The sequence below is a fragment of the Myodes glareolus genome, chromosome 17 (genome assembly GCF_982192425.1).
Source record: "Myodes glareolus chromosome 17, mMyoGla1.1, whole genome shotgun sequence".
Lineage (NCBI taxonomy): Eukaryota > Metazoa > Chordata > Mammalia > Rodentia > Cricetidae > Myodes > Myodes glareolus.
Genome location: NC_142042.1, coordinates 67,270,404 through 67,298,297, shown reverse-complemented (window position 1 = coordinate 67,298,297; position 27,894 = coordinate 67,270,404). Strand labels below are relative to the sequence as shown.

Sequence of the window (27,894 nt, the reverse complement as noted above, 5' to 3'; positions counted from 1 at the left end):
TTATGGGAGACTAGCACTACCAGAGGAGAGGCATGACCTCAGTTTGTACTCGGGGATACCAGGAGACAGTGGATAAATAAAAGAAGGTTTTAATGAGCTCTGATAATGAAGATTGTAAAGTATGGCAGTCAATTTACCTAAAAATAATATGAAAGACTTTTCTTCTAAGTTCTCAGTCCAAGAATCCTAATTTATTAACCTTCTAGTGTTACAAGCAGCCCCCTTTCTGACGAATTGCTAAAGATATCTGTTTTCTTGCAATTAGTGAGTTTCGTTGTAGTCTCTCCTAAAACATATTTCATGATGGCTGCCTAATTACTCATGGACACTAGCACTCACTCCCCTCTTTAGGGTCTCCGCTGACCAACCCAAGGGTCAGGGCAAGGTTGTAAAATTCTTTTGTTCAGGGATAATGCCTGGTGCCCCTGCTATAAAAAGTAGGTTCAAAAACCAGCCGTTTGCCACAGCCTAACAAACACCATTTCTGGCTGTGGTCTCAGCTAGCTGATAAGCTTCTGTGCCCCGCGGTGTTTTATTTTTATTTTTTTATTTTTAGGTTTGCTTCTGGTTTTCCTAGGATCTGGTTTCTGGAATAAAGTTTGCTTCTGGTTTATTAGACTTGGTGGTGTTCTCATCTTTGTGCGACCCCCCTGGACCCAACATTAGTGAATTTTTATTCCATTAATTATATCAGAATGTAAGCAAATGTCTCTGGATGGTAGCATGCTGGTTTCCTTGTCCCTCTCTCTCTAAGAATACTTGCATAAATGTTGAGGATTTGTTTTCCAGATTTAACTCAAACTGCTTAGCATTCAAAGCTTTTCACTATGTCGAAAAGTCATCCAAGCACAAATGCACAACCCTCACGGAAGGGAATTTCATAACCCGTGATTATTAACTCCGCCATGACTTTGTTGAGCACCTCTCTTCTTTTTCCACTAACTTATGCGCGCGCTTGCGTGTGTTGAGATCAGGGAACAACTCACAGAAGTTTGTTCTCGCCTTTCACCTTGTGGGCTACAGGGATCGAACGTAGGTCGTCGTTTGTACGCTGCTGCCTTTACCTGCAGAGCCATCTCTCAGTTCCTAGCCTCGGCTTTTTAGATGCCCGACAATGCTGAGCAGTTTTTCTTCCAACTTTTGCTTGTTCATAACGCCATAGGTATCCAAGTGCCTACGTTTTTGCCAAGATCAATGCTATACTCATGGCCACTAACACCACCAGAACAGAGGGCCCTGCAGCGGACTGGAGCTTCATGTCCCCAAGAAAAACAAAAAGAAAAGAGAAAGAAAGAAAAGGCATTTGTGCAACCTTCGGAAAGAATCCTTATTCAAAAACAGGTAAATGAAGTGGGCTGTAGTCGCGGGAAGATTCTTCGTCAGCTACTGGCTGGGACTCCACATGAGCAAACTGAATTCGGAGAAATTCTGTTTCATTTTCTAACTTAAACGTCGTCCCAGAGGCTAGCTTGCCCACAACAAAGATGGATTCTTCTAGCGCCGACCTCGCTTTTCAAGCAGACATAGCAGCCATTTTTCTTAAGGGCAAAGGAGCGTGCTGGAAAAGTCGCCCGCTCACTTGTCTCAGGAACGCCAGACGCTTTAAATTACTGAGTGTCCAATCGGAATCCAGCTTTCTCATCGGAACCGTCCTACCTCACGGCCGGAAAAGGCTGTGCGTCAGCGCGCAGGGCGGAAGTGGCGGGAGGGCGGTGGTGGGTAGTTGGCGGGTGGTTGACAAGAGCCGGCCGCCATGTCCGCAGGGAGCGCGACACATCCTGCCGCCGGCGGGTAGGGGCTTCGCGGGCCGGGCGGGGAAGCGAGCACGGGCCGGGGCGAGGGAGGCGGGCAGGCTGCGTGTGGGTGGCCGCGTCCGGGCTCAGGCCGGGTTCTGCAGAGAATGTTGAGCAGGCCGCGGGCGCCTGCGGAAAGGCCGGCCGAGGTGCGAGGAAGACGCGAACTCGGAGCGCCTCGAAGGGCGAGCCAAGGGGAAGGCAAACGCAGGAGGGTACCGGGACGACTAGAGTCTTTGAGTGGAAATGACTGGGAAGGAATTGTTCTGGAAAGGGGTTGAAAGAAGTGGGAATTCGGGGAATGTAACTGAGTTTTTGATGGGAAATTCTGCGGTGAATTTGAAACATGACAGGCAGAGTGGAGTGATGTGTCCTAAGAGAACAGTACAAAGGAAGGCTTTAGGCCCCGTATTTTCCTTCTCCTACCTGTAGGCGCCGCAGCAAATGGGACCAACCGGCTCCAGCCCCGCTCCTCTTCCTTCCGCCAGCGGCCCCAGGTGGGGAAGTCACCAGCAGCGGGGGAAGTCCTGGGGCCGCCACCACGGCTGCTCCCTCAGGAGCCTTGGATGCGGCTGCTGCAGTGGCCGCCAAGATCAATGCTATGCTCATGGCCAAAGGGAAGCTGAAACCGTCGCAGAATGCCGCCGAGAAGGTATTCTGAGTGGAAGACGCGCTGCTGTTGGCAGTTCTGTCGCTTTTCAGTTTTATAATAGTCCGGTTAATGAAGGTGAAAATGAGTGGTGACGATCATGTATGGCAGTATCCAGATGCCGCCTTGTTAAATTGTTCTTGTAAAGGAGAGGGTTTGTTTGTTTTAGACAGGGTTTCTGTGTATGTAGACAAGATTGGCCTCCTACTCGGAGAAATCCTCCTGCTTCTGTCCCTCAAGTGCTGGTGATGTCAGCTTTGCTCATACCCTGATGTCAGACAGTTTTAGTTGGTCTTGTTACTTTTATGAACTTGACTCAATTTTTATCATCATTGAAAGCAATACATTCCAGATTCATGAAGTTGAGACAAATTATGTGAGTGTATTTAATTTGTATGTGTGTCTGGGTGTGTCATAATTTGGGTCTCTATGTGAGGGATATCTGGATTGAACTGAGGCCATCAGGATTGGCAGTGAGCGCCTATACCCTCTGATGTGTGTGTTGTATATCACACACACAAGTGTTTGTCAGGAGGACATGCAGGTGTGTGCTACAGTGCACATCGGAGGTCAGAGGTCACTCCCACCTTGTCCTCTGCTGTGTCTGTATCAGGCGAGCTGGCACCTGTGCTCCAGGATTCTTCTGTTTCTGTCCCCTAGACACCGAGATGACAGATCCACATCTGATTTGGTTCATGTATTCTGGGAATTAAAACTCAGTCCTCATGCTTGGCTATCGTGAGTAGCCGCATGACTGGCCATCACTCAGGAGCTAAAATAATTTTTAAAAATGTTAGCTGTATAGCCAGATGGTGGTGTTCTTAACTGCCAACCCCTGTCTCTAGCCACTACTTACATGTTTGCTGGAAGGGACACAGGTTCCACAGCATGTATTCAGGGGTCACAGGGTTACTTTGTGGAGTGTGTTCTTTACTTTATTCAGGAATTTTTTTTTTCTTCTGAGCTTGGGCTGATAGATCTCATGGCAAGTGCTTTACCTGCTGAGCTGTCTTGTCAGTCCTGTGATGATATTTAAGTGAGGTTTTATTTCCTTTTTTTTTTTTTTAAAGAAAGTTGTTTTTGTTGTTAGCCAAAGGGAATAACTGGAAAGTAGGTATGATTTGAGATAGCTGTAAATCAGAACTAAATCATAAAAACTTGTAATTCAACCAGGTGGTGGCATGCACACTTGGGATATAGAGGCTTGATCTAAAGAGCAAGTTCCAGGACAGCCAGAGCTGTTAAGCAGAGAAACCCTGTCTCAAAAAACAAAACAAAAAACCTTTTAATTCAATTTTTTCTATTTTGTAGCTTCAGGCCCCTGGCAAAGGCCTAACTAGCAATAAAAGCAAAGATGACCTGGTGGTGGCTGAAGTAGAAATTAATGATGTGCCTCTAACGTGTAGGAACTTGCTGACTCGAGGACAGACTCAAGATGAGGTGTGTGGGACTTGGGACTCTTTGGGGAGGGTGGCAAGTGAATTCAGAAAGATACTTCTGAACACAAGCATTCATGGGTGGTTTGGGTTGTAAACTCAGGATTGGGTTTAACTTCAGGGAATAGTAATAAGAGAGATGTGGGTGACTTCCCTGGGGGGGCTTGATGCAATCAGAGTTTCAGATACAGGACAATTTGTTTGGTGAAGTGAATGGGAGAAGTCCTGCTGTCTTCCATAGAAATACCTTAATACCACATCAGAGTTTTATTTTTAATTTCATAACTATATGTATTTGTGGTGTTTTAGTATTTGTCTTGTTATCATTTTTAATAGAATGTTTCTATTTTTAGATCAGTCGGCTTAGTGGGGCTGCTGTGTCAACTCGAGGAAGGTTCATGACGACTGAGGAGAAGGCCAAAGTGGGACCTGGGTGTGTATCCTATGGTCCACTTCATGTTTTCTTCATTGGGAATCTGTCGGAAAGGTGTTTGGGTAGTAGCCTGAGGAGGAGTGCTGTTGGATTTCATTTCATAATTTTTTTTTTTTTTTTTTTGGTTTTTCGAGATAGGGTTTCTCTGTAGCTTTGGAGCCTGTCCTGGAACTAGCTCTTGTAAACCAGGCTGGCCTCGAACTCACAGAGATCCGCCTGCCTCTGCCTCCCAAATGCTGGGATTAAAGGTGTGCGCCACCACCTCCCGGCTCATTTCACAATTTTTTAGAAGATAAAAAAAAACCATGAAAGAATATTATAATGGTTAATGCTTAGACATATTTCTTGGCCTGGGGAGATGACTCAGTCCCAGAAGTGCTTGTAATGAAAGCATGAGGACTGGAATATGAACATCCCAGTACTGAGATCTCAACTCTGGAGAGGATGAGGCAAAAGATGGATCCTCAGGATTTGCTGGCCAGCCAGAAGAGCTGAATTGGTAAGCCCCAGGGCCTATTGAGAGTCTTTGTTTAAAAAAGCCAAAAGTGGTCCTTCCAGGCTGCAGAGGTGGCTCAGTGGTTCAGAGCCCTTGCCACTCTCCTAGAAGATCCAGTGTCAGCACCCAGCACTGCATGGTGAATCACTCACAACCATCATAGCTCCAGTTTCAGGAGATCCAGTGTCCTTTTCCTGCAGTCGTGGGTACCAGGTATGCACATGACTCACAGGCATAGATGCAAAGGACTCATACACTTTTTTTTTTTAAAAAGCTACCCTAAAAAACAACACTCAAGAATTGACTTCTGGCTTTCATTGTGCCCTGTACACAGGAACACAATCTCTCACATACCTCTTTCCTATAGAAATTGTCTTCAACTGTTAGAAGTCTGGTCTTTGTAGTTCTTGGCCAGTCAGGGCTACTTTGTGAGACCCACAAAAGGGGTTGTATTATGTTGTGAAGTCTACTCCAGTCTCCCACTGAGGGCTGAACGTATTTCCTACATACTAACTAAACACAGGCCCAAACAATGAACTACATTCCCAGATCTTTCACTTTTATTTGTGTTTTGGTTTTTGGCCCTGTAATAATTATAGGCTGTAGGTATCTAGTTAATCTCAGTTTTATATTTTCCCTTCTATTAGTTAGTATGGAATATATATATATATATATATATATATGTTTTTTCCTTCCAGACAGTTTCTCTGTGTAGACTCAGCTGACCAGGAACTCATTCTATAGACCATGCTGTCTCTGCCTCATGGGTGCTGAGGTTAAAGGTGTGCGCTAACACCACCTGGTGTATGTACTTTATGTTGTCATTTGTAAGACAGGGTCTTCCTGTCCTCCAACTTGATATATAGCTGAGTATGATCTTGAACACCTGATCCTCTTGGATCCACCTCCAAAGTGCTAGGATTATAAGTAAGTGTCTATCACCATGGCTGGTGTGTATATGGTTGTGTGTGTGTATTCATGTCCTTGCATGTAAGGAAGCCACAAGTTGACATTGGGTGTTTTCTGTTTCCCACCCTTTTTGAGACATCTGCTCTCACGGAACCTTCAAGGCACCATTTTGACTAGACTGGCTGGCCAGTGAGTCCCAACGATCTTCCTGTCTCCACATCCCTCCAGTGCCTGCCTTCGATGGCATTTATATCTAGGTCCTCATGTTTGTGTGACAAACTTTTTTTTTCTTTTTCTTTTTCTTTTTCTTTTTTTTTTTACTGTGAGTCATCTCGTTCTCACCTAGTTAAGCTAGCTGCCTACTCTATTCCTCCTGTGTGTGTGTAGGTGCACAAAGCCTTCTACAGTCACGGGGAGCCAGGTTATCATGTTTTGAGTCAGTGTCTGTCACTGAAACTGAGGCTTAACATTTTTGACTGGCTAGGTAGGAAGTTCGTGAGGTTTGCCTATCTCCGTCTCCCAACTCTGGAATCAGAGGCACAGCTGTTAATTCCTAGCTTTTTTGTGGGTGCCAGGAATTTGGATTTAGGCTTTCTTGTTTTTCCTACAAGCACAGTTATTCACTGGGCCAGCCATTTTTCCAGCCTTAGAATTTTCTTTTTAGATCATATTGTCAACCATTTGGCCTCAAATAGATGGTGATCTTTGTTTTTTTCCTTTGTCTTTCAAGACAGGGTTTCTCTGTAGCTTTGGAGCCTGTCCTGGAACTCACTCTGTAGACCATGTTGATCTTAAATTCATAGAGATCCACCTGTTTCTGCCTACCGAGTGCTAGAATTAAATAATGCTACCACCACCCAGCCTGATGGTGATCTTTTTTTTAACTATGTATACAAAAGTCTGCCTCCATGTATGCCTGCAGGCCAGTAGAGGGCGCCAGATCTCATTACAGATCCTTATGAGCCACCATGTGGTAGCTGGGAATTGAACTCAGGTCCTCTGGAAGAACAGTCAATGCTCTTAACCACTGAACCATCTCTCCAGCCCTTGAGTGCTAGTATTATAGTTATTAACAACCACACCTGGCTTGTATTTTTTTTTAATTTTGTATTTTTTCTTTTATTCTTAAAACAATCTTTTTTGACATACTGATCTCAGTTCCCTCTCCCTCCCATTCTCCTGCTCTCCCCATTTTCTCCCCACCCCATCCCCCACCTACTCCTCAGAGAGGGTGAGGCCTCCCATGGAGAGTCAGCAAAGTCTGTCGTCACTTGAGGCAAGGGCCAAGACCTTCCCCCCCCCCCCCCCCCCCGTATATAGGCTGAGCAAGGTATCCCTCCATTAGAAATGGCCTCCAAACTGTAAGTTCATGCACTAGGGATAAATACTGGTTATACTGCTAGTGGCTCCACAAACTACCCACTTGGAACCAGAGTTATAGGCAGTTGTGAGCAGTCTGATAGGACTAATTTGAGTGTGGGTCCTCTGAAACAACCGCTGCTCTTAACTGTTGGGTCATTTTACCAGTTTATAACCTTTTTGTTTTTCTGTAATCCTGATTGTCCTGAGCTCGCTCTGTAGACCAGACTGACCTCGAAGTCAGAGCTCTGTCTGCCTCTGCCTTCTAAGTGCTGGGACTAAAATTGTGCACCACTGTGCCTGGCTTAGTCTTTTGCTTTTTATTTTAAGAAATTTTGCTCAGTTGTTGAGGCTGATGTCAAACTTGTAATCCTCCTATTTTCTAGTAGTTCCTGGGATTAAAGGTGTGTATATCCAAAGTCAGCACCAATTAACTTTGCTGAGAATAACTGTAGTCTGGAAGATTCCCATGAGTCTGAGGCCAATCTTGGTACATACAGAGACCCTGACTCAAGAAACAAACAGCAACAAAGTTCAAGAGTAAATTTCTTTTTTTTTTTTAACAAGTTAAATTTCCTCAAAGTGGAATTTTCTTTTAAGATTTATTTATTTATCATACATGCAGTGTTCTGCCTACACACTAGAAGAGGGCACCAGATCTCATTACAGTTGGTTGTGAGCCACCATGTGCTTGCTGGGAATTGAACTCTGGAACAGCAGTCAAAGCTCTTAACCTTTGAGCCATCTCTCCAGCCCAAGAATAAATTTCTAAAACAGGATTTTGTTTTGTTTGGTTGAGTGTGGCCTTCTGCCTCTGCTTCCTATCACAGGTCTGTGATCCTGCCTAGTGTGTGCAGTGTTGAGAGTGTCACTCATGCTAGGCCACTGCTCTGTTAACTGAGCTTCAGTCCTGGATCCAGAGTCTGTAGACATGAACTAACAGCAGGTCAAAGTTTTGTTTTTTGTTTTTAAATAATTTAACTATTTTTATGTGCCTTGGTATGAAGGTATCAGACCCCCTGGAACTGGAGTTACAGACAGTAGTATCATATGGTTGCTTGGAATTGAACCTGTCACTCTGGAAGAACAACCAGGGCTCTTAACTCCTGAGCCATCTCTCCAACCCTTAACTCTAGGTTTTGACCAGGTCAGGATCAGCCTTTTTGTGTGTTCATGTGTAGGGGCCCAAGGACAGCCTCCTTTGATGCTTTGATGTGTGTTATGTACAGGAGCTGAGAGCCAAGCTCAGGAGCTGCAAGTGCTCCTCTGTTTCCCTGAGACGTTTCTGTGTAGCTCCTCGTGTCTCAGAGCTCACTCGGGAGACTAGGCTTGAAATCACAGATCCACATGCCTCTGCCTCGTGAGAGCTGGGATTAAATGGGATTAAAGAAATTGGCCACCATGCCTGTTTTTGGTTTTTTTTCAAGACAAGGTTTCTCTGTAGCTTTGGTGCCTGTCCTGGAACTAGCTCTTATAGATCAGGCTGGCCTTGAACCGAGATCCACCTGCCTCTACCTCCCAAGTACTGGGATTGAAAGCATGTACCACGACAACCTGGCTTTCTAGTAGCCATTTTAAAAAGCAGATTCTCTGTTGGCTTGGGACTCATCAAGTAGACCAGGCTGACAGTCCATTGGACCTCAGGGTTTCTCCTTTCTTTACTAACTCAGTAATAGAATTGCATATGTAGCTTTTTAAAAGTGGGTTTTAATGGCTCAAAATAAGGTCTTTTATCAATTGATCAGCTCTGGGATCAGTCTTTTAAATTTCTTTTTATAGGGATCGTCCATTGTATCTTCATGTTCAGGGGCAGACCCGGGAGTTAGTTGACAGTAAGTAATTTTTGGTTCATGTGACTTCTGTGTAAAAAATTTGAAACCATGACAGTAACAATGTACTGTCCTTGATAACTGCTCTTTATGAATTTTATCAGTGGTATATGAGGGTTTAGAGATATGGCAGTTGCATATTTCTGTAATCTGAAGATTGAATTGAGGGTTATATAATTTACATTGGCCTTTATACTCTTGTCAGTTCATTCTTTGATATGTTTAGTTTTTTACTAACTGAGCTGTATTTCCAGCCCCTTTGTGTAGTATCTTACTGTCTGTAATTTTTCCCTAGGAGCTGTAAACCGAATCAAAGAAATAATCACCAATGGAGTGGTAAAGGCCGCCACAGGGACAAGTCCAACCTTTAATGGAGCAACAGTCACTGTCTACCACCAGCCAGCTCCCATCGCTCAGCTGCCTCCTGCTATTAACCAGAAACCTTCCTTCCAGTCAGGAGTAGGTTTTGGCAAGAGGTTGTTTGTTCTATAAAAATGTCTGTGAAAAATAATACATAGTAAGAAAAACAATATCAAAGTTCCAACCTGAGGATTGCCTGCTTTTTTATTTTTGTTTATTTATATGTATTTTTTTGAGGCAGGGTTTTCTGTAGTTCTGACTATCTGGGTTATAGAATTAAAAGCATCTAAATATCTTCAGATTGACAGAATTTACAAAAGGGGGATTTTTAGTTCAAAGAGTATAGAGATTGTGTCCTGTAAAGATACTGTTTTATGTTTTAATTTTTGTTTGTAAACTGACAGTTGGAGGACCAAGAAGGCTGAGTCTGATGAAGCAAGACTTTGCTGATACACTCCTCCTAGACAAAGGGGTGGAGAGAGCAGCCCTTACTGGAGAAAACCACAGGGCCGACTGTGCTACCCAACATTTTTCAGCAGTGTTATTACAATTTTGTTTTTGAAATTAATTCAACATCTATTGAAGAGAAGTGGGTTATGCTTACTCAGTGCTGTACTGGGTATGTGTGTGTGTGTGTTTGTAGGTGAGGTAGGTAGATAAGTGCATGAACCTGAAGGGTTTTAGGTTCTTGGTGCTGGTTTGATTAGCAGGGCTAGAGTTCTAGGATAGGCTAGACCTCTTCCTCTAAGCTATACTTAAAGCTATATAAATCCCTCTCAGGTACCCCATACTAGCTCAGTAACCTTGACTTCTGATGCTCCTGCCTCTCCTAAGTACTGGAATGAAATAGGTGCCACCAGGCTTGGGTTTTTTTTTATTTTGTATCCCCCAAACCAGATCTTTGCTATCTCTGTCCTTTTTCTTTTGTTTTTTAAGGCAGTGTCTCACTGTGTGTCTGTGTTTGTCTCACACTTGGGCTACTGTCTGTGCCTCAAGAGCTGAAGTCTCAGCACATATCCACACCTGGGTTTAAAAGCTCTTAACTCTTTTTAAGTTTTTTTTTTTTTAAATATTTATTATGTATACAATATTCTGTCTGCATGTATGCCTGCAGGCCAGAAGAGGGCACTAGACCTCCTTACAGAGGTCCCATGTGGTTGCTGGGAATTGAACTCAGGATGTTTGGAAGTGCAGGCAATGCTCTTAGCCACTGAGCCATCTCTCCAGCCCGTTTGTTTGTTTTTTAATGCACTGCTCAGGGCTTCATGTATGCTGGGCTACCACCCTGCCAATTGATATATCCCCAGCTCCTTTGTTAAGATAGGACTTTAGAGTTGGGTGTGATGGCATACACCTTTAATCCCAGCACTCTGTAGAAAGATGGGTGGATCTACTGACTTCCAAGACAGCCAGGATTAAACACAGAAACCCAAAACCAAAGTCCTAGCTTGTGAGTTCGAGGCCAACCTGTTCTATAAGAGCTAGTTCCAGGACTTCGCTTAAATAAACAAGTGGTAAACCTCCTTAGGGGGCTGAGGCAAGAGGGTTGAGGTTATGAGGCCTATGCTGCATAGAGAATTTCAGGACAACTGAGCTATAGCAACACTATGTCTCCAAAAAGCTATTTTGGAGATTATGATAGAAAATTTCGAGGATCCATGTGGAAGTGATCCTAAGTATATACAGGATTATACTACTTTGTAGACTAGTTTTCTACAAGCTTATTTCATTACTGTTTCTGTACTAATCAAAGTACTCTGTTCTTTTACAGATGCATTATGTTCAAGATAAATTATTTGTGGGACTAGAACATGCTGTGCCCTCTTTTAATGTTAAGGAGAAAGTAGAAGGTCCAGGCTGCTCCTATTTGCAACACATTCAAATTGAAACAGGTGCCAAGGTCTTTCTACGAGGCAAAGGTTCAGGCTGCATTGAGCCAGCGTCTGGCCGAGAAGCTTTTGAACCCATGTATATTTATATCAGGTATGGATAAGATCTGCAGATGAACAAATCCTTCTCAGTATAGGCTGGAGTGCTTCATAACGAACAAGAGAAAATAGACCTAACTAATGTGAATCCTGGGGTGATGATGGTTAAAGTCTGTAATCCTTGCATTCAGATGTAGAAACAGGAGAATGAGGATTCCAAGGTCATCTTTGTCTACATGACGACTTTGAGGCCTTCAAAAAAAACAAACAAAAAGCCCCCAAAACCTACATGAAGGATTAAGTAAGCTTGGAATGATAACTTTATAATTAGTTAATAAAAATTACTGACTTATTAAAGTTGTGCTGATGGCTGCCCAGTTATGAATGAGCACTTGCTGTTCTTCCAGAAGACATGGGTTTTGTTCCTATCACTCGGGGAATGGATCATATCTGTCTCTAAGTCCATTTCCTGGAATGTGCTGTTGGCCTCTGGAGGCACCTATACACAAACATACCTACATTTTTCTTTCTCTGCTTTTTTTTTTGTTTTTTTGAGACAGAGTTTCTTTGAGTAACAACAACTCTGGCTATCCTGAAACTTTGTAGACCAGATTGACCTGAAATTCATAGAGATCCACCTGCCTCTGCTTCCAGATTGCTGGGATTAAAGGCGTGAGCCACCATCACACCTGACTTAAACTATTTTATTTTAATATGTGGACAGGTTTCATGTCGACTATACTGATCTTGAATTCATCATGTAGTCCAGGGTGACTGAATTTCTGATCTTCTTGTCTCTACCTTCCAAGCGCTGAGTTTGAGTGGCACCAGAATCAGTTTCTTTCTGCCCCCTCACCCCACTTTAATTTTTGTGTTTAAATGTTTTCCCTACTCGTGTGTGTGTTTACTTTGTACCTGGTGCAGGAGTGGTCCAGAAGAGGCTACTGATTTCACCTAGAACTATAGTTCAGGATGGTTGTGAACTCCCATATGGGTGCTGGAAATCAGACCCAGGTCCTCTGGAGGAGCAGTAACTGCTCTTAACTGCTGAACCATTTCTCCAGCCCCCCCTCCCCCCGTCTCTTTATGTCAAAAATCACCATTATCTGAGAAGAGGCATTATAAAATATATGTAGTGATGGTATATTAGTTAGAACTTTTGTTTGTTTGAGACAGTTTCTCTGTGTACCGCTCTGGCTGTCCTGGAACTCACTTTGTAGACCAGATGGCCACGAAACCAAAGAGATCCTCCTGCCTCTGCCTCCTAAGCCCTGGAATTAAAGGTATGTGCCACCAGTGCTTAGCTGTTAGTTATAACTGAAAAGATTTTAAGTTGCTAATCAGTGTGGTGTCGTATCTGTTTAATAATAGCATGTGGAATGCAAAAACTAATTTACACAGTTCCAGGACAGCCAGTGCTCTAGAGTGAGCTGTCTTAAAACAAACCAAAAACCACCTTTTGTTTATGTTCCTGTTGAGTGACTTCAGAAGGGGCTGGAAAGCTGTTCTTCCAGAGGTCCTGAGTTCAATTCCCAGCACCCACACTATGACTCTCAACCATCTATATAGTAGGATCTGATGCCTCTTCTGGCAGGCAGGTGTACGTGCAGAGCAGTCAGACAAAATATAAATACATAAAATTTAAAAAATGACTTCAGAGGGCTAGATTTGAGCTATAGTGAGTATATTAAAGCAGATGTGTACAACAGCATATAAAGAAGATAAGACAGTTACTTTTCTCTTTTGATTTTGTGGCTTATTCTTTATTTGTAGTCATCCCAAACCTGAAGGCCTGGCTGCTGCTAAGAAGCTCTGTGAGAATCTTTTACAAACAGTGAGTTTGTGTGTGTGACTGGGGTTGAAATCACAGTACCATGTATACAGTTGTGGACTCTAGTACTGACGTATAACTATAAACTAGAACAATGACCCTCCTAGACATGGTCTTTACAAACTAAATTAGGATATCTTATAGTTAAGCATTAACTTCCAATTACGCTAAATTAAAACTTAACTGTAAGCTGGGCCGTAGTGTTGCATGCCCTTAATCCCTAATCCCTGCACTTTGGTGGCAGAGGCAGGTGGATTTCTGTAAAATCGAGGTCAGCCTGGTCTATAAAGAGAGCTCCAGGGCAAGTAGGGCTGTTACAGAGAAACTCTGTCTCACAAAACCAAAATCAACAACAAAATGTTCTACACCTTAATTCTTATCAATCTGGAAGTTACATGAAGGAATGTTTCCTGGTTTAAAAAAGAAAAAAAAAAGGATGAATGATTTATTTTATTTTTTGAGACAGTGTCTTACTATTCCTGGCTGACTTACATTAGGCTAGCCTTGAACTCAACAGAGATTCTGCTACCACTGCCTCCTAAGTTCTTAAAGGCATGCACCACTACACCTGGCAATAAATGAATTCTTACCATTTATGCTAGTAACTTGGAAATTTTTGTAATTTCTCTAATTCTGTGGCATGCTGGATGATCTTGTGCCCCAGAATTGGGTAGTTTCGGTATTTAGGATTATGTATCCTGTTGATGTACAGAACTTTGCTTTTTAGTCCCCTTAATTCACATTTTTATTTATTTATTCAGTTTGGTTTTTTGTAACAGTCATAGCTGTCCTGGAACAGCTCTGTAGACCCGGCTGGCCTTGAACTCACAGAGATTTGCCTCCCTCTGTCTCCCAATTTCTGGGATTAAAAAAGGCCTATGCCACCACCGCCTGGCTTAATTCACATTTAAATCAGAGCTCGGGGAAATACTTTAATTCACGATGGCTTTAGTTTAATATATAATCATACCCCTATAAATATAGCATCATTTGGAACTGGCCTTTATTAACTTCATTTTCCCCCACTTTTCCAGGTTCATGCTGAATATTCTAGATTTGTGAATCAAATTAATACTGCTGTCCCTTTACCGGGTATGTATGATATAAAGTGTTAAAATATTTTGTTAATGATAGTTATGGTTAGGTGTGATTCTTGAGGTTATACTAGTTGTACCAGGGCATTGGTGGTGATTCCTTCAACTTAGGGTAATTTAGAAAGCCATTCATGCCTTGGTGTTTGTCTTCCTAGCTGTTTAGTAGTCAGGTGAAATGTTTCATTCTGCTGCAGCTGATTAAAGACTTTTTTTCTTCCCCCTCAGGCTATACACAACCCTCTGCTATAAGTAGTATCCCTCCTCAACCACCATATTATCCATCCAATGGCTATCAGTCTGGTTACCCTGTTGTTCCCCCTCCTCAGCAGCCAGTTCAGCCTCCCTATGGAGTACCAAGTATAGTGCCACCAGCTGTTTCATTGGCACCTGGAGTCTTGCCAGCATTACCTACTGGAGTCCCACCTGTGCCAACACAATATCCGATAACACAAGTGCAACCTCCAGCTAGCACTGGACAGGTAGGATGCTAGCATATGCAATATGCTGTTGTTGAACTTAGAAGAAACTGGGGAACGGTTCTTTCTAGAAGTCAGTCCTATTCTGTATTTTGTCCTGTTGTCTTTTGTGTCCCCATAACAACTTACTGAGGACCTTGGGATAATGTGTGTGTGTGCCATCCTTAGTTTCTAGTTTTTAATTAGCTTCACAGGTCTTGCCCCCAAATAGATGTTTCAAGTGGGAATCGTTGGTAGACTTTTTTTTTTTTCTAAAGCAAATGACAGGTGTTTTAGATTGTGGTGGCTGTACAGTCTGTCACAGGTGCTCTTGTTAGTGTGCAAAAGCTGTAGAACACACCTATTGAATGTGACTTCTTTTTTTTTTTTGGCTTTTCGAGACAAAGGTTTCTCTGTAACTTTGGAGCCAGTCCTGGAACTAGTTCTGTAGACCAGGCTGTCCTCGAGCTCACAAATATCCACCTGCCTCTGCCTCTCGAGTGCTGGGATTAAAGACATGCGCCACCACCGCCCGTCACAACTTTAATTATGATATGAGTGGGCAGGTCAGAGTTAGTTCCCTGCCCTCAGCTTCATGATCTCAAGGGCAAAGAGCACTTGGGAGGCATAGGAAGATGGATCTCTTTAAATTCCAGGCCAGCAAGGTCTACACAGTGAAACCCTGTCTCCAAAAAAGGGGGGGGGATGTTGGCAAATCCAGGTTTTGTTTTATATATTTATGATTTCAGAGTTGGGAAGGCAGAGGCAGGTCAATCCTAGGTCCCTCTGGCCAACTTAGCTTACTTGGGGAAGTTTCTGGTCAGCAGAAGACTGTCAAAAACCAAAAGAGGTGGAGGCTTGGGAGATGCCTCAGTTTTTGCTGAGGACCCACACTAGGCAGATCACAACTACCTGTGATTCCAGTTCCAGGGGGATTTTCACTCTTCCTACCATGTATGCATGTGGCTTGAGGGCTGGATCTCTGTGTGAGATCAGGTGCCTTTAGAGGCTTTTTGAGTGCCTCTTGCTATGTAGCTCTGACTGACTCTGTAGACCAGACTGACCTTAAATGCACAGAGAACTTGCCTGCTCTACCTCTGGATTAAAGGCATAAATCACCAACCATATCTGTAGAGTGCACAGCTTACAGCAAGCACTCTGGAATTGTTAAACAAGGAGGCTTTCCTGGTCAACAGAAGAGAGGTGCACATTGCCAGTGTTCCCTCCAGAAGGCTGTGAATGATACCTGGTGATTTTTTTTTTTTCTTTTTCTTTTTGTTTGTTGGTTGTTTGGTCTTTCGAGACAGGGTTTCTCTGTAGCTTTGGAGCCTGTCCTGGAACTAGTTCTTGTAGACCAGGCTGGCCTCGAACTCACAGAGATCAGCCTGCCTCTGCCTCCCGAGTGCTGGGATTAAAGGTGTGCACCATTACTGCCAAGCTGAGTTTTTGCTATTCTATAGAGCCAGGCTTTTGAATCCATCCCAAATCCTGGACAATCCTCTCAGTCAGTATAACCCATTTTACGCTTAGTGCACATCCTTCCTCCCAAGTCGTTTATCCTGAGCAGTTTCTGGTCACTAAAACCCAAAGCTTTGTTGTCATCTGGAAACTTTACCAAAGTTTCATTGTGTTTAAATGTGTTACTTGTTGTAACTGTTTAAGATAATTAAGGCATGCAAGTCAATGGTCAGTGACCTTAAAAATGATCAAAATTTTCAGTGCGCTCAAAACTATCCTTAATGGTCATGCTAAATACAAATGTAATTCACTTATTAGTGCAAGCTTTATTATAAACAAGTAACTAAAAACAGCTAGTTTGTTTGTTTAAAATCAGGAATACTTAATAGATGATTCTCAAAATCTTCAGAAAAATGCTTCATATGACATTTAAGGTGTTTAATGACCAATAAATACAATAACTAATAAGTAGCTTTATTAGTTTAACAGAAGCATTAACAAAATATGAAATTTTACTTTCAGTACTAGTTTCATTTTTAAAGTTCATATTCTTGTACAACATAAATGTAATAAAAATATAAATATTCTTAATAAAAATATATAAAAAATTTAAAAATTAAAAATATAAATAGGACTAAAATGCGAGCCTAATTACATGTTTTTCAATTCCCTTGGAGGCCAAAAGGGGTTAAACCAAAAATGCATTCAATATCTATTACATCAGAATGTACTAAATTCAGTAAAAACTGAGACCCTTCTAACAAATTCTTCCTCGGTGAAACTGTTAGGCTTACAGTATCAGCTGGATATGTATTTTAATGCTTATGTAGTAGAACGTCATTGTTTTCTCCTAGGATTTTCTGATTATTTCTCTGGACTTCTAAATATCCTGTCACCTAGTAAAATCTGTTTGAGCTCAAATTAAAATTGTTCTGGCTGTGCAATTAACCATTGTTAATTTTTGTTTTTAAGTATTTTTAGTATTTTATTTTCATGTACACTGGTGTTTTGCCTGCATGTGTGTCTGTGTGAGGATGTTAGATCTTGTAGTTACAGACAGTTGTGAGCTGCCATGTGGATGCTGGAAGTTGAATCCAGGTCCTCTGGAAGAGCAGTCGGTGCTGTTAACTGTTGAGCCACCTCTCCAGCCCTTGTTTTTATGTTTTATGCTTGCCCTTAATCTGATAAATGATCATACTCTGTCACGTATGTTAATTAGAAAAGAGGCCACAAAAGCCTATCCTCTGTTAAAGCCTTTTTTAAATACAGTATAAAGGCATTTTATTCCAAGCTTCTAATGCATAATTAATAATGAGTGGACATCAGCTTGGTATCTGACCCTACAGCTATCTGTGTCTGGAACCTTCTCTGCTGTCAGGTATGTAGACATCTGTACTAAAATGATCTAAAGGCATGCATGATCCCTCTCCCTATCTAGTCAGCTATGGAGCACAGTAGCGGGTGTGGCATGGGGCCCTGGGGGCTCCAGAAAAATACCATTATGTCATATATGGCATTATGCATTTTCTTTCTAGGACTCATTACAACTAAAATGATAATAGTCCACAGTGTACACTAGCTAATAAGTTACAGTTTATAAAATATTAGTCATGGATGGATGTGGTGCTGGTACTGCATGCTTTTGATTCCAGTATTAGGGAAGCAGAGGCAGGTGAATCTCTGTGAACTTGAGGCCAGACTGGTCCCTGATTTTATTGCAGAAAGAAATAAGCAAGCTGATGAGTTAACCTGCCCTATTTTTTCTTCTCCAGAAGAAAATGGAGGTGGGGTATACCTCTGTCATTTCAGATGGCTCCACTGAAACATTAGATTTTTCTTCTGCTCCTCTGTCCCTGGCCATCAAAAACAAGGCAGAGGGCAACAGAGTAGTGGAAGTTAACAGAAGGACAGATTGACCATATCAGAAGTTAACTGAGGCCTCATATGTAAAGGGAGAACTTGTTCTGTGAAGCACACAAAGCCCTATGTCACCTAGGAATCTTTTCCTAGTGAGGCTAGCTACTTTGACCTGTACATCTGCTATGAGTGCCTCTAAGCATGTAGGTTGAATAGATTCAGGTCCTGTCGTTTACACTAATGACTCTATTTATGACTGGACCTTAGGACTGTAACAGACTCGTTATTCATCTGAAGAAGTGACTGCTTTTCATTTTTACATGGGATTTGAATCATTTTCCATTTGCATAGGACATCATAATACTTCTATTCCTATTAAAGGCAAAGATGGACTGATATTATAAATGATACCAGAACTACTAATATGGGTCTCTTTTTCAAGCTATTCACTAGATTTTTCTGATCAATATAATAATGTAACCAATAGGTAGACAGGTTATATCCCTGTTGTTGATGGCAAAGTATCACACATAAAGTACCCCCACTGTTCTAATAATATTCATTATGCCTGTTTATAGTGTATTCAACATCAAATGATAAATTTATCTACAGCATCTTAAAACCACTCTGGATTTCCTGCTATTAAATAAGACAGGCCAGGCGGTGGTGGCACACGCCATTAATCCCAGCACTTGGGAAACAGAGGCAGGTGGATCTCCAGGTTCAGAGACCATCCTGGTCTTCAGACTGAGTTCCAGAACTGAGAGGACAACACAGAGAAAGCCTGTCTCAAAAACCAAAATAATAAAATAAAAAGAGGGGAGATGTTGGAACAGAATCCAAAATGGAGTTGTGAAAAGATTTCTGAATACTTCTGAGAAAACTCCAAGAAACCAAGAGTCTTGTGACCTCGGTTTCTTTGTAAACACGGAAATGTTCTTGGACTGTTATGCTTTCATTCCCCTCCCAGGTGTAGTGGGCAGGAGTAAGGTTACTTTCGATTATTTATCAACACTGGCTTTTATTTGTTTATATGCCTCCATGGGAAAACATTTTACCACGTGAGACTTGTTGGTCCTGTGCAGCTTGCCCGACTCAGGCTGCTTGCCTTTTGGATTGTACACTTTGCTCATGTGACTCCTTAACCCTCAGAGTATAAAGTGTCTGAGGTTCTGAATAAAGTTGTCTACTGCATGAGATTTAGTCTACTTCATTATCAGATCCATTCTCCTGGCTCCCACTGCCCCTAGAGTGTTAAAGAAGGGAAGGGGAGGAGTGGGTTAATAGGAAATAGTGCAGTATTTTGCCATTCTTAGCATTGGTCTTTGTCCTTTAGGACCAGTTGTTTGGATAACAGATGATATATACAAATATTTAATCACTTAAATGGGAGATATTTGTATGGACTATCTGGTCAGTCCAAACACAATAATACAGATTTTAGCATAATTAAGTACTCCTTAAAAGTTCTGTTAATGGGCCAGGTGGTGGTGGCTCATGCCTTTAATTCCAGTACTCAGGAGGCAGAGGCAGGCAGATCTCTGTGAGTTCTAGGTCAGCCTAGTCTGCAAAGTCAGTTCTAGTACAGGCTCCAAAGCTACTCAGAAAAACCCTGTCCCCAAAAGCAGGAATAAAGAAAGGAAGGAAAGAAGGAAGGGAGGAAGGGAAAAGAAAAGAAAAGAAATCCAATCTGGAAAAAAAAAGCAGATGAAGCCTGGGTGGTGGTGGTGGTGGTGGTGGTGGTGCACGCCTTTAATCCCAGCACCTGCAAGGCAGAGATCTCTGAATTTGAGGCCAGCCTGGTCTACAAAGTGAGTTCCAGACTGCCAGTGCTGTTATACAGAAAAACCCTATCTCAGAAAACAAAAGCAATAAAAACTAAAAGAAAAAAACCAAACAAAGCAAAACTCTGGCTTCATTTGACACTTGGCAGTCAAGAAATCTTTTGTATCTGAGAAGGATTTATCTGTTCCTAAAGTCTTCCTTTTTTTTTTAAAGATTTATTATGTATATGACATTCTGCCTCCGTGTATGCCCACACGCCAGAAGAGGGCACCAGATATCATTACAGATGGTTGTGAGCCACCATGTGGTTGCTGGGAATCGAACTCAGGACCTCTGGAAAAGCAGCCAGTGCTCTTAACCTCTGAGCCATATCTCCAGCCGTGTGTGTGTGTGTGTGTGTGTGTGTGTGTTTAAATCAATGGCTGCCTTTCCAAGTAATGGTTGCTTTTGAGACAAGGTCTCAGGCAGCTGGATGTGTAGCTGAAGACGGCCTTGAACTTCTATCCCCCCTCTTATCCCCTCCCCCTTAGTGTTGGTACGCAGCCACGAAAGTCTTAAAAAGAAATGTATATGACATAGGGGTCTCTCATCAACACTATGCATAAATAACAGTGGCCAGATAGAATCTACCTGCTCTGTAGTTTCATCCTTAACCTCACTCGGATGGTTTCCCTGCTGGCTATGATGCTTGCTGAGACCCCTGCACTCAGTTACCTTTCATTATTTCTTGATGAGTTTGCCCCATCTCGTTAAATTCTACTCCAGGACATAGATCATATTGTTACTGTTCTGTTTTCCATGTCAGAGATGGCGGAACGAGGTTGTGAAAAGTAAAGTGACAGTTTGGGGATATGATATGAGGTAAAATCTGAAACTCAGGCCTATGAAATTGTTAAGTTCAATTTTATCTGCTAGAGTAGTTCAATAATAGAGTATTTGACCTTAGTTCTAATCTGCACCATCAATAAAATACAATTTTAGGAAAGGATTAGATGTCTAGGTCATCTCTATGTGTTCTCTATAGTCCTCAGTGGTAAAGGAAAGACTAAATTGGAACATGGGGTTGCTAGAGGATCTTACATGTGGCTTCCTCATAGGGGACTCATTCCAAAATAAGCTACAGTCTTTAGTCCATTACCACGGGTAGGTAGGTACCTGTGGGCTATGAACACTGAATAAGATTTTGGTTTATCACAACAAAGGACTTGAGTAGTTGGTTAGATGGATGACCCAGCAGTTAGAAGTTTGTACTGGGCAGTTATGTGGACTTCATTTTGGAGTCTAGCATTCAGACGTATCTGTATATGCCTGTAATACCAGATCCCAGGAGGCAGGGACAGGAAGATTCTCTTGACTTCCATCTAGGCCAGAAAGTCGTTTTCAGGCTCAAGGAGATACCCTTCTTCAAAGGTATAGTTGGAGAGTAAGAGACGCTAGATGCCCCCGCTGGCCTCCATTTGTGTACACAGGTGTACACCTGTGCATATATGCTACACAAAATTTAAAAGACTATTTTTTTTTTTTTTTTTTTTTTTTTTTTTTTTTTTTTAGTAAATTTTATTAAATTATAAAAGTTTCCATTTCCACCCCCCCTTAAAAGACTATTTTTTGATAAGGTCTTTGATAACCTTGACTGGCCTGGAACTTGCTATATAGACCAGACCCCAGCGCACCAAATAGATTACAGGTGCAGCCTGAAAATCAGCACACCCATTGGTTGTCAGTTTTGGGGATGGGAATATCAGATTCCTGAAAGTTGCTGTTTATTCAGATCTATTCTCAACATAATTTATTCATCCAACATCTCATACTTTGTTCCTTGGTTTCTTTGGTCCTAGAGTCCGATAAGTGCTCCTTTTATTCCTGCTGCTCCTGTCAAAACTGCCTTGCCTGCTGGCCCTCAGCCCCAGCCCCCACTCTCAGCTCAGCCCCAGTCCCAGAAGAGGCGATTCACAGAGGAGCTGCCTGATGAACGCGAGTCTGGACTGCTTGGATACCAGGTTAAATAAATATCCAACCCTCCTTTCTTTATCTTCCCTTGCTGTGTTTTCCCTTTAAGTAAAAGAATTTGCATCCATAGCAACTGTCTTATGGGATAGGAGTTTTGCTTCTGGAAACAGATTAGGTGAAGATTTTATTCTTGAGGAATTAATTTAAGGCAGGAGTCATTCTTCTTTGCCATTGTTTTGTTTTTGAGGTCAGTGTTAAAACATGGTGTGGAGGAAAGTCTCCTGTGACTGACATTTAGGACTTGTGTTAAAATTTCATGCTTTTTCTTACTCAGGACAACAGTCTTGAAAGCCACTCATCAAAAGCTATCAATCTTCAAATTTATGATTTTTTTTTCCCTCGACACAGGGTTTCTCTGTGTAACAGCTTTGGCTGTTGCTTTGTAGACCAGACCTTGAACTCACAGAGAGTCACCTTCCTCTGCCTCCTGGGTGCTGGGATTAAGGCGCTGCCCAGCACATTTGCACATTCCTGTGGAGGTCAGAGGACTACCTGAAGGAGTCTGCTTTCTCCTTCCATGGTTTTTTATTTAACCCGTGGCTTTCAATTTGCTGTTCTCTTTGCCCCACCCCCACCCCACCCTTTTTCTTTTTTTAAAAGGGCTGGAGAGTTGGCTCAGTGGTTAAGAGCACTTGTTCCCCTTCCGAGGTCCTGAGTTCAATTCCCAGTATCCACATTGGCTCACGACCATCTGTAATGAGATTTTGTGCTCTCTTTTTGCGTGCAGGCAAACATAATAAATCTTAAAAAAATTTTAAAAAAAGACAGTTTCTCTTAGCTCCGCCCTAGGAAGAGCATGTCGGAAGCGGACCTGTCGGTAACACTATGAGCACAGTCACTTGCAAGATGGCTTAGAGGAAGCGTAGCTCAGGCAGCGCGGGCAGCGCGTGCTCAGGACCTGGGTTAATCCCCAGTGCCAGGGAAGGTGCAAATAGTTTTGTTGTTGTTTCAGTAGAAGAGACACCTTTATTCATTTATCCGTTTATTATTTATTTATCGCAACCTTTTGTAGTTAATGTCACCAGGTATCCAGAAGCCATTGTATTTAGAACGGCTGCTTATATAACGAATTACATCTTCCCCATGACTAAGTTCTACAGAAACAGGAACCCCTACTTGACTATTCTTACAAATCCCAAAGAACATGTAATGCCATTTAATTGATGGCAGTTATCAGAAAGATGAGGCACTTGACAGTTACATTAAGGAGCTAAAGTCAATGCAACAGTTGTAGATTTGCTAATGCTACTGTATTTTTCTGCTCATAGCATGGACCCATTCATATGACTAATTTAGGTACAGGCTTCTCCAGTCAGAATGAGATAGAAGGCGCAGGATCGAAGCCGGCAAGTTCCTCAGGCAAAGAGCGAGAGAGGGACAGGTAAGTTCATTGGAACGGGTCAATTACTTGAATATTAGGTAATATGATGTTTCAGAGGCTTTTGGGTTTCCCATAGGCTAGGTAGTAACAGAAGCGTTAATACAGTCAAGCCATTTTTACTAATTGAGAGTGATCAAGTCTGGTACAATGGTGCAGGCAGTAGAAGTCTGAGGCATCCTGGGGTACATGAGACTCTGCCACAAGAAAAAAAAATAAAAAGGGTAGTAGCTGTAGAGATGGCTCCGGGCTCGGGTTAAGAACACAGGCTACTCAATAAGCGGATCTGGGTTCAGTTTTCAAGAGTACCTGCCTGGTAGCTTATAACCATTGGTAACTTCAGTCCCAGGGGCTACACCATCCTTTTCGGGGTTCTGTGGGAACTGTAGGCACATATAGACAACATACTCATATGCATAAAAATAAAGTACCATTTAAAAGCAAGAGAAAAAGCCCCATATCGTGGATGGAGATGTTGGATGAGTGTGTGGCTGAGGATTGAATGCTCGAGTTCTCCTTCCCTTACAAGGAGTACTGAGGAGACACGTAGATCAGTGGAAGAGCCCTGACTGCTTTGAGCTAGTTTTGACATGGTCTCCCTTTGTAGACAGGCTCGATGATAGTTTGAAGAGGGTGAAGGTAAAAGCATGTGGTTATGGTAAAGTCAGTTTATTAGCAGTCGTTGGTCATTCATATCATCAGTTGATATTGGTATTTTGACTGGGTAATTTAAAAGATTGAATTTCTCTAAAAAGATATGTCATGCTTTTAACAGGCAGTTGATGCCTCCACCAGCCTTTCCAGTGACTGGAATAAAAACAGAATCTGATGAAAGGAATGGGTCTGGAGCCTTGGCAGGAAGCCATGGTAAGTTAACTGTAGATGGGGTGGGGAGTGACCAAGCAGGGTGGTCGGTCATAGCTCTTAGTTTTCTAACCTGGTGGCCATTCATTCAGATTTAATCCTACCTTTATGATCTACTGGCTAATAATATATATTTTTTAAGTTATTAGGACAGTATATAGCTTTTCATTTTTAACTACTCTGTCAGAAATAAGAGTTGCTTGCTGTATATATTTATATATATTGTCAGTGGCGTTAAAATCCTATGAAATACAGTGATTGTTGTTCATGATGTCTGACTGGAGGTCATCTGATTAGATTTAGGAAAAGTTAATTTGCCTTTGTACCGGGAGCTGAGCCCATCACCTAGCAGCATCCCAGAACCCTTCGTCTTGTACATGGGGTCGTTTGTATCCCTTGCCTCCAGTTGATAAAAATGAGCAGAATAAAAAAATAGTTTCTTCTTATCTTCTTTTCTTTTAGCTCTTTAAGAGGTGAGATGCTAGTCCTCAAAGACTTGCTTGCTAACTTCCCTTTTTCTTTCTTTTTTTTTCTTTTTTTTTCTTTTTTTTTTTTTTCCTTTGTTCTTTCTCTGTTTTCTTACATGGTTCTGGTGGATTCTCATTTGCTGATGCTGGCTGTTTTTCGTGTGATCATCAACGTTTTGGGGTGACCATTGACCCTGTGACTACAAAATGGTGTCCATCTAACCACTTATAATTAACATCTTTTTTTTTTTTTAATTAACGAATTTATGGTATTTTTTTCTTGGTGGGGAATGGGGTTGGGTTGTTCTCTCTTCTAGATTATCCAGCCAAGAAGATGAAAACGACCGAGAAGGGACTTGGCTTAGTAGCTTACGCTGCGGACTCCTCTGATGAAGAGGAGGAACATGGAGTCCATAAAAATGCAAGTAGCTTTCCACCGGGCTGGAGTCTGGGCTATCAGTACCCTGCATCACAGCCAAGAGCCAAGCAGCAGATGCCCTTCTGGATGGCCCCGTAAGACGTAGTGGGCAGGCCTTTGATTCTCGGCGACTCTTCTTAGCAATAATGCATGCACTTGATTAAACAAGACTCTGGGACCTGTTCTGAGGGCCGTCTTGGACCTTGAAGATGTTAGGGACGAAGTGTTCCCTGTCATAAAGGGATGCCATTCTTTTTAAAAACCCTATTTCTGCCGTGGAATAACATCCAACAAAATTCACTTAGAATCACAAATTTGCGTCAGGCTTTTTAACAGTTGATGAAATGTGCTTGTCCAGAGAAACATCAGGACTGAGTCATTGCCACATATGTTTGCCCTGGTCTAGCCTTTTCCAAATGAATAGCCTCAACTCTGTTGTAAAGAAAGTTTTATTTGTATTTTACTACTATTGGGTCAATTTTGATAATAACTGGTTACAAACAAAGCCTTACTATTTATTAGTGGGAAATGGTTTTAAGACCCTTCCTTCCAGTACTTACATTTAATTCTCAGAGCTCCTTGTCCCCCTTTCCATTTGGATTCTTTGTGTTTGGGAAATGCTGTTGTACTCATTTAAAATGGTCACATATAGCTGGATCTTAACTAGGAGAATGAAGTTATTTCTGCTTTGTTTCTTCCCTGAGATGATCCAGAGTTGGCGCCTTCCGCCACACTTGTTTGAGGCAGCCATTGCTCTTGTTACTGCCCAGGTCCTGAATCCCTTGTTTCCAGCTGAGTCCAAGGAAATGTGACTAAAAAGCTGGTCAGAACTCACCACTGAAGGAAACACAGTTGTCTGTCTCTCTGAACTGGTTGCTGCCGAAGAAAGAAAGATGGGACAACACTGATAGGATGGTGGGCTCCTGCTGGAATTGCAGCGTCTCCTTTTTTCTTGGCATGGCAGGTTTTGCCAAACGAACTTTTTTGTATCAAATATTGATGTGTGGAAGTGAAGGAATTGGTGGTGGCTGAGCCAAGAGTGTTTGAGATACTGTCATTTTTGCACATTTTTGAATACTTTGGAGACTGGCTTTGTACAAACTTATTCTCTGGTTTCCTCTATGTTGTAAATAATTAGACCATAATTTCATTATAAATAAATGTATAAATAATCTGCTTGTCAGTTCTTTTTGTCCTGTAGACTTTTTTTTTAACTTTATTTTATGTGCATTGGTGTAAAGGTGTCAGCTTTCAGGGAGCTAAAGCTACAGGCAGTTGTGAGCTGCCATGTGGGTGCTGAGAATTGAACCCGGATCCTCTGGAAAAGCAGCCAGTGCTCTTAATCGTTGAGCCATCTCTCCAGCCCTGCAATAAAATTTTTAAAGTAATTTATACATCTTTATTATTTTTCTTATGTGTGTTTGTTGTTTTACCTGCATGTATGTCTGTGTGAGGACATTGGATTCCCTGGGGCTAGTTACAGATAATTGTGAGCTGTCATGTGGGTGCTAGGAATTGAACCCAGGTCTTCTGGAAGAGTAGTGAATACTCTTAACCTTTGAGTCATCTCTCCAGCCTCTCAATACATTCTCTATTCATAGCATAATGCAGTTATTTCACTACCCAACCAAAACTTAGCAGGCTCTGATATTTGCATATGCTCCTTGAATTTATAAAGTGAAAATGAAAGATTAAAAGACTTTTAATGTTTTATGTTTCCTATTTTCTAACTTTTCCTTCAATGATTTGTTTTTATTTTTGAGGTGGGTTCACTATGTGCTTCTGGCCCCCAAGGACAGCTACATTTGTATTACGTGTGTCCTAATTGGTCTTAATACTAAAAAGCCAGAGTTAGATACTGGAGCAAGTGTTGAAAGATCAGAGAAAGGAACGAGCTACAGGCACCCTTTATTTTGCTAAATCCTCAGCCAAAAACTGGCCTAACTACTGTCCCCTCCACCTTTCGCTCTCTGCCCAACCATATCACTTCCTGTCTGTACAGACTTCCAGACCTCAACGTTTAACTAGTGGCTAGCTCTGATCTTCATGCAAGCTCTCTTTGTTAGAGCACAAACAAGATAACACCACACACACACACACATATATATCTTCCAAATACATCTATAAAAAAAATAGATCAGCCAGGCGGTAGTGGCACATGCCTTTAATCCCAGCACTCGGGAGACAGAGGCAGGTAGCTCTCTGTGAGTTCGAGGCCAGCCTGATCTACAAGAGCTAGTTCCAGGACACCTAGGGCTGTTAAACAGGAAACCCTGTCTCAACCAAAAAATAAAATATAAATAAATAAATTGATCTTAAAAATTAATGAATGGCACACACTTTTCGGGGGTGATGTGTATAGCTGCCAGAGGGTAGTTTTCAGTTCTTATGCTGTGGTATGTGGATCACACTTGGTAAGCACTTATAACCGTCTGAGGCACCTTGCTGGCCTTGTCTTTTGGGTTGGGGGGTTGAGGCACGGGGTCTCACTATGTAGCCCTGGCTGTCTTGGAACTCTGTAAAACAGACTCCTTTTCCAGAATGCTGGGATTAAAGATGGCCATTACACTTATACTTTTTCCTGGTTTGTTTGGTTGTTTGGTTTTGGTTTTTTGAGATAGGGTTTCTCTGTGTAGCCCTGGCTGTCCTGGAACTTGGTCTGTAGTCCAGGCTGGCCGTGCACTAACAGAAATCCATCTGCTGCTGTGTTCTGGGATTAAAGACATGTACAACCACCGCCTGGCTCTACCTGGTTTTTAACATGTCACTGTGTAGCTCTGGGTAGTTACAGCTACTGCCCAGCCAAAAGACGTATTGAAAATCAATCAATCTCTCTCTCTCTCTCTCTCTCTCTCTCTCTCTCTCTCTCTCTCTCTCTCTCTCACTGTCTTTCTCTATCTCTGTTATACAGGGTAGCTCTGGCTTGTCCTGGAACACACTTTATATACTAGGCTGGCCTTAAACTCAGAGATCCACCTGCTTCTGCCTCCCTCGTGCTGGGATTAAAAGTACTTGCCACCACTTCTTAGCTTTTTGTTGTTGTTTTAAAGATTTATTTTATGTGCATTGAAGTTTTTCCTGCATA

At 42.1% G+C, this 27,894-nt stretch overlaps 1 protein-coding gene and 1 non-coding gene across 2 annotated transcripts; both read left to right on the top strand.

Annotated features, from left to right (window-relative positions):
• Positions 1–1,697: 1,697 nt before the first annotated feature.
• On the top strand, positions 1,698–25,992 carry Khdc4 (KH domain containing 4, pre-mRNA splicing factor). The gene is made up of 14 exons (XM_048454849.3): positions 1,698–1,791; positions 2,226–2,445; positions 3,754–3,882; positions 4,232–4,311; positions 8,855–8,907; positions 9,200–9,363; positions 11,036–11,247; positions 12,966–13,026; positions 14,058–14,115; positions 14,343–14,596; positions 21,511–21,672; positions 22,951–23,063; positions 23,836–23,927; positions 24,709–25,992. The coding sequence occupies exons 1-14, from the start codon at positions 1,754–1,756 to the stop codon at positions 24,906–24,908; spliced, it is 1,836 nt and encodes a 611-aa protein (XP_048310806.2). The 5' UTR covers positions 1,698–1,753; the 3' UTR covers positions 24,909–25,992.
• Positions 9,668–9,795, top strand: LOC125415175 (small Cajal body-specific RNA 4). The gene has a single exon (XR_007236547.1).
• Positions 25,993–27,894: the final 1,902 nt, after the last annotated feature.

What these genes read in the sequence shown, in the direction of transcription:
- Khdc4 (XM_048454849.3), top strand. Translation starts at nt 1,754, where the DNA reads ATGTCCGCAGGGAGCGCGACACATCCTGCCGCCGGCGG. An exon ending in GACCCGGGAGTTAGTTGACA is followed by an intron (nt 8,908 to 9,199) that starts GTAAGTAATTTT and finishes ATTTTTCCCTAG; the next exon opens with GAGCTGTAAACCGAATCAAA. An exon ending in CTGGACTGCTTGGATACCAG is followed by an intron (nt 21,673 to 22,950) that starts GTTAAATAAATA and finishes TTCTGCTCATAG; the next exon opens with CATGGACCCATTCATATGAC.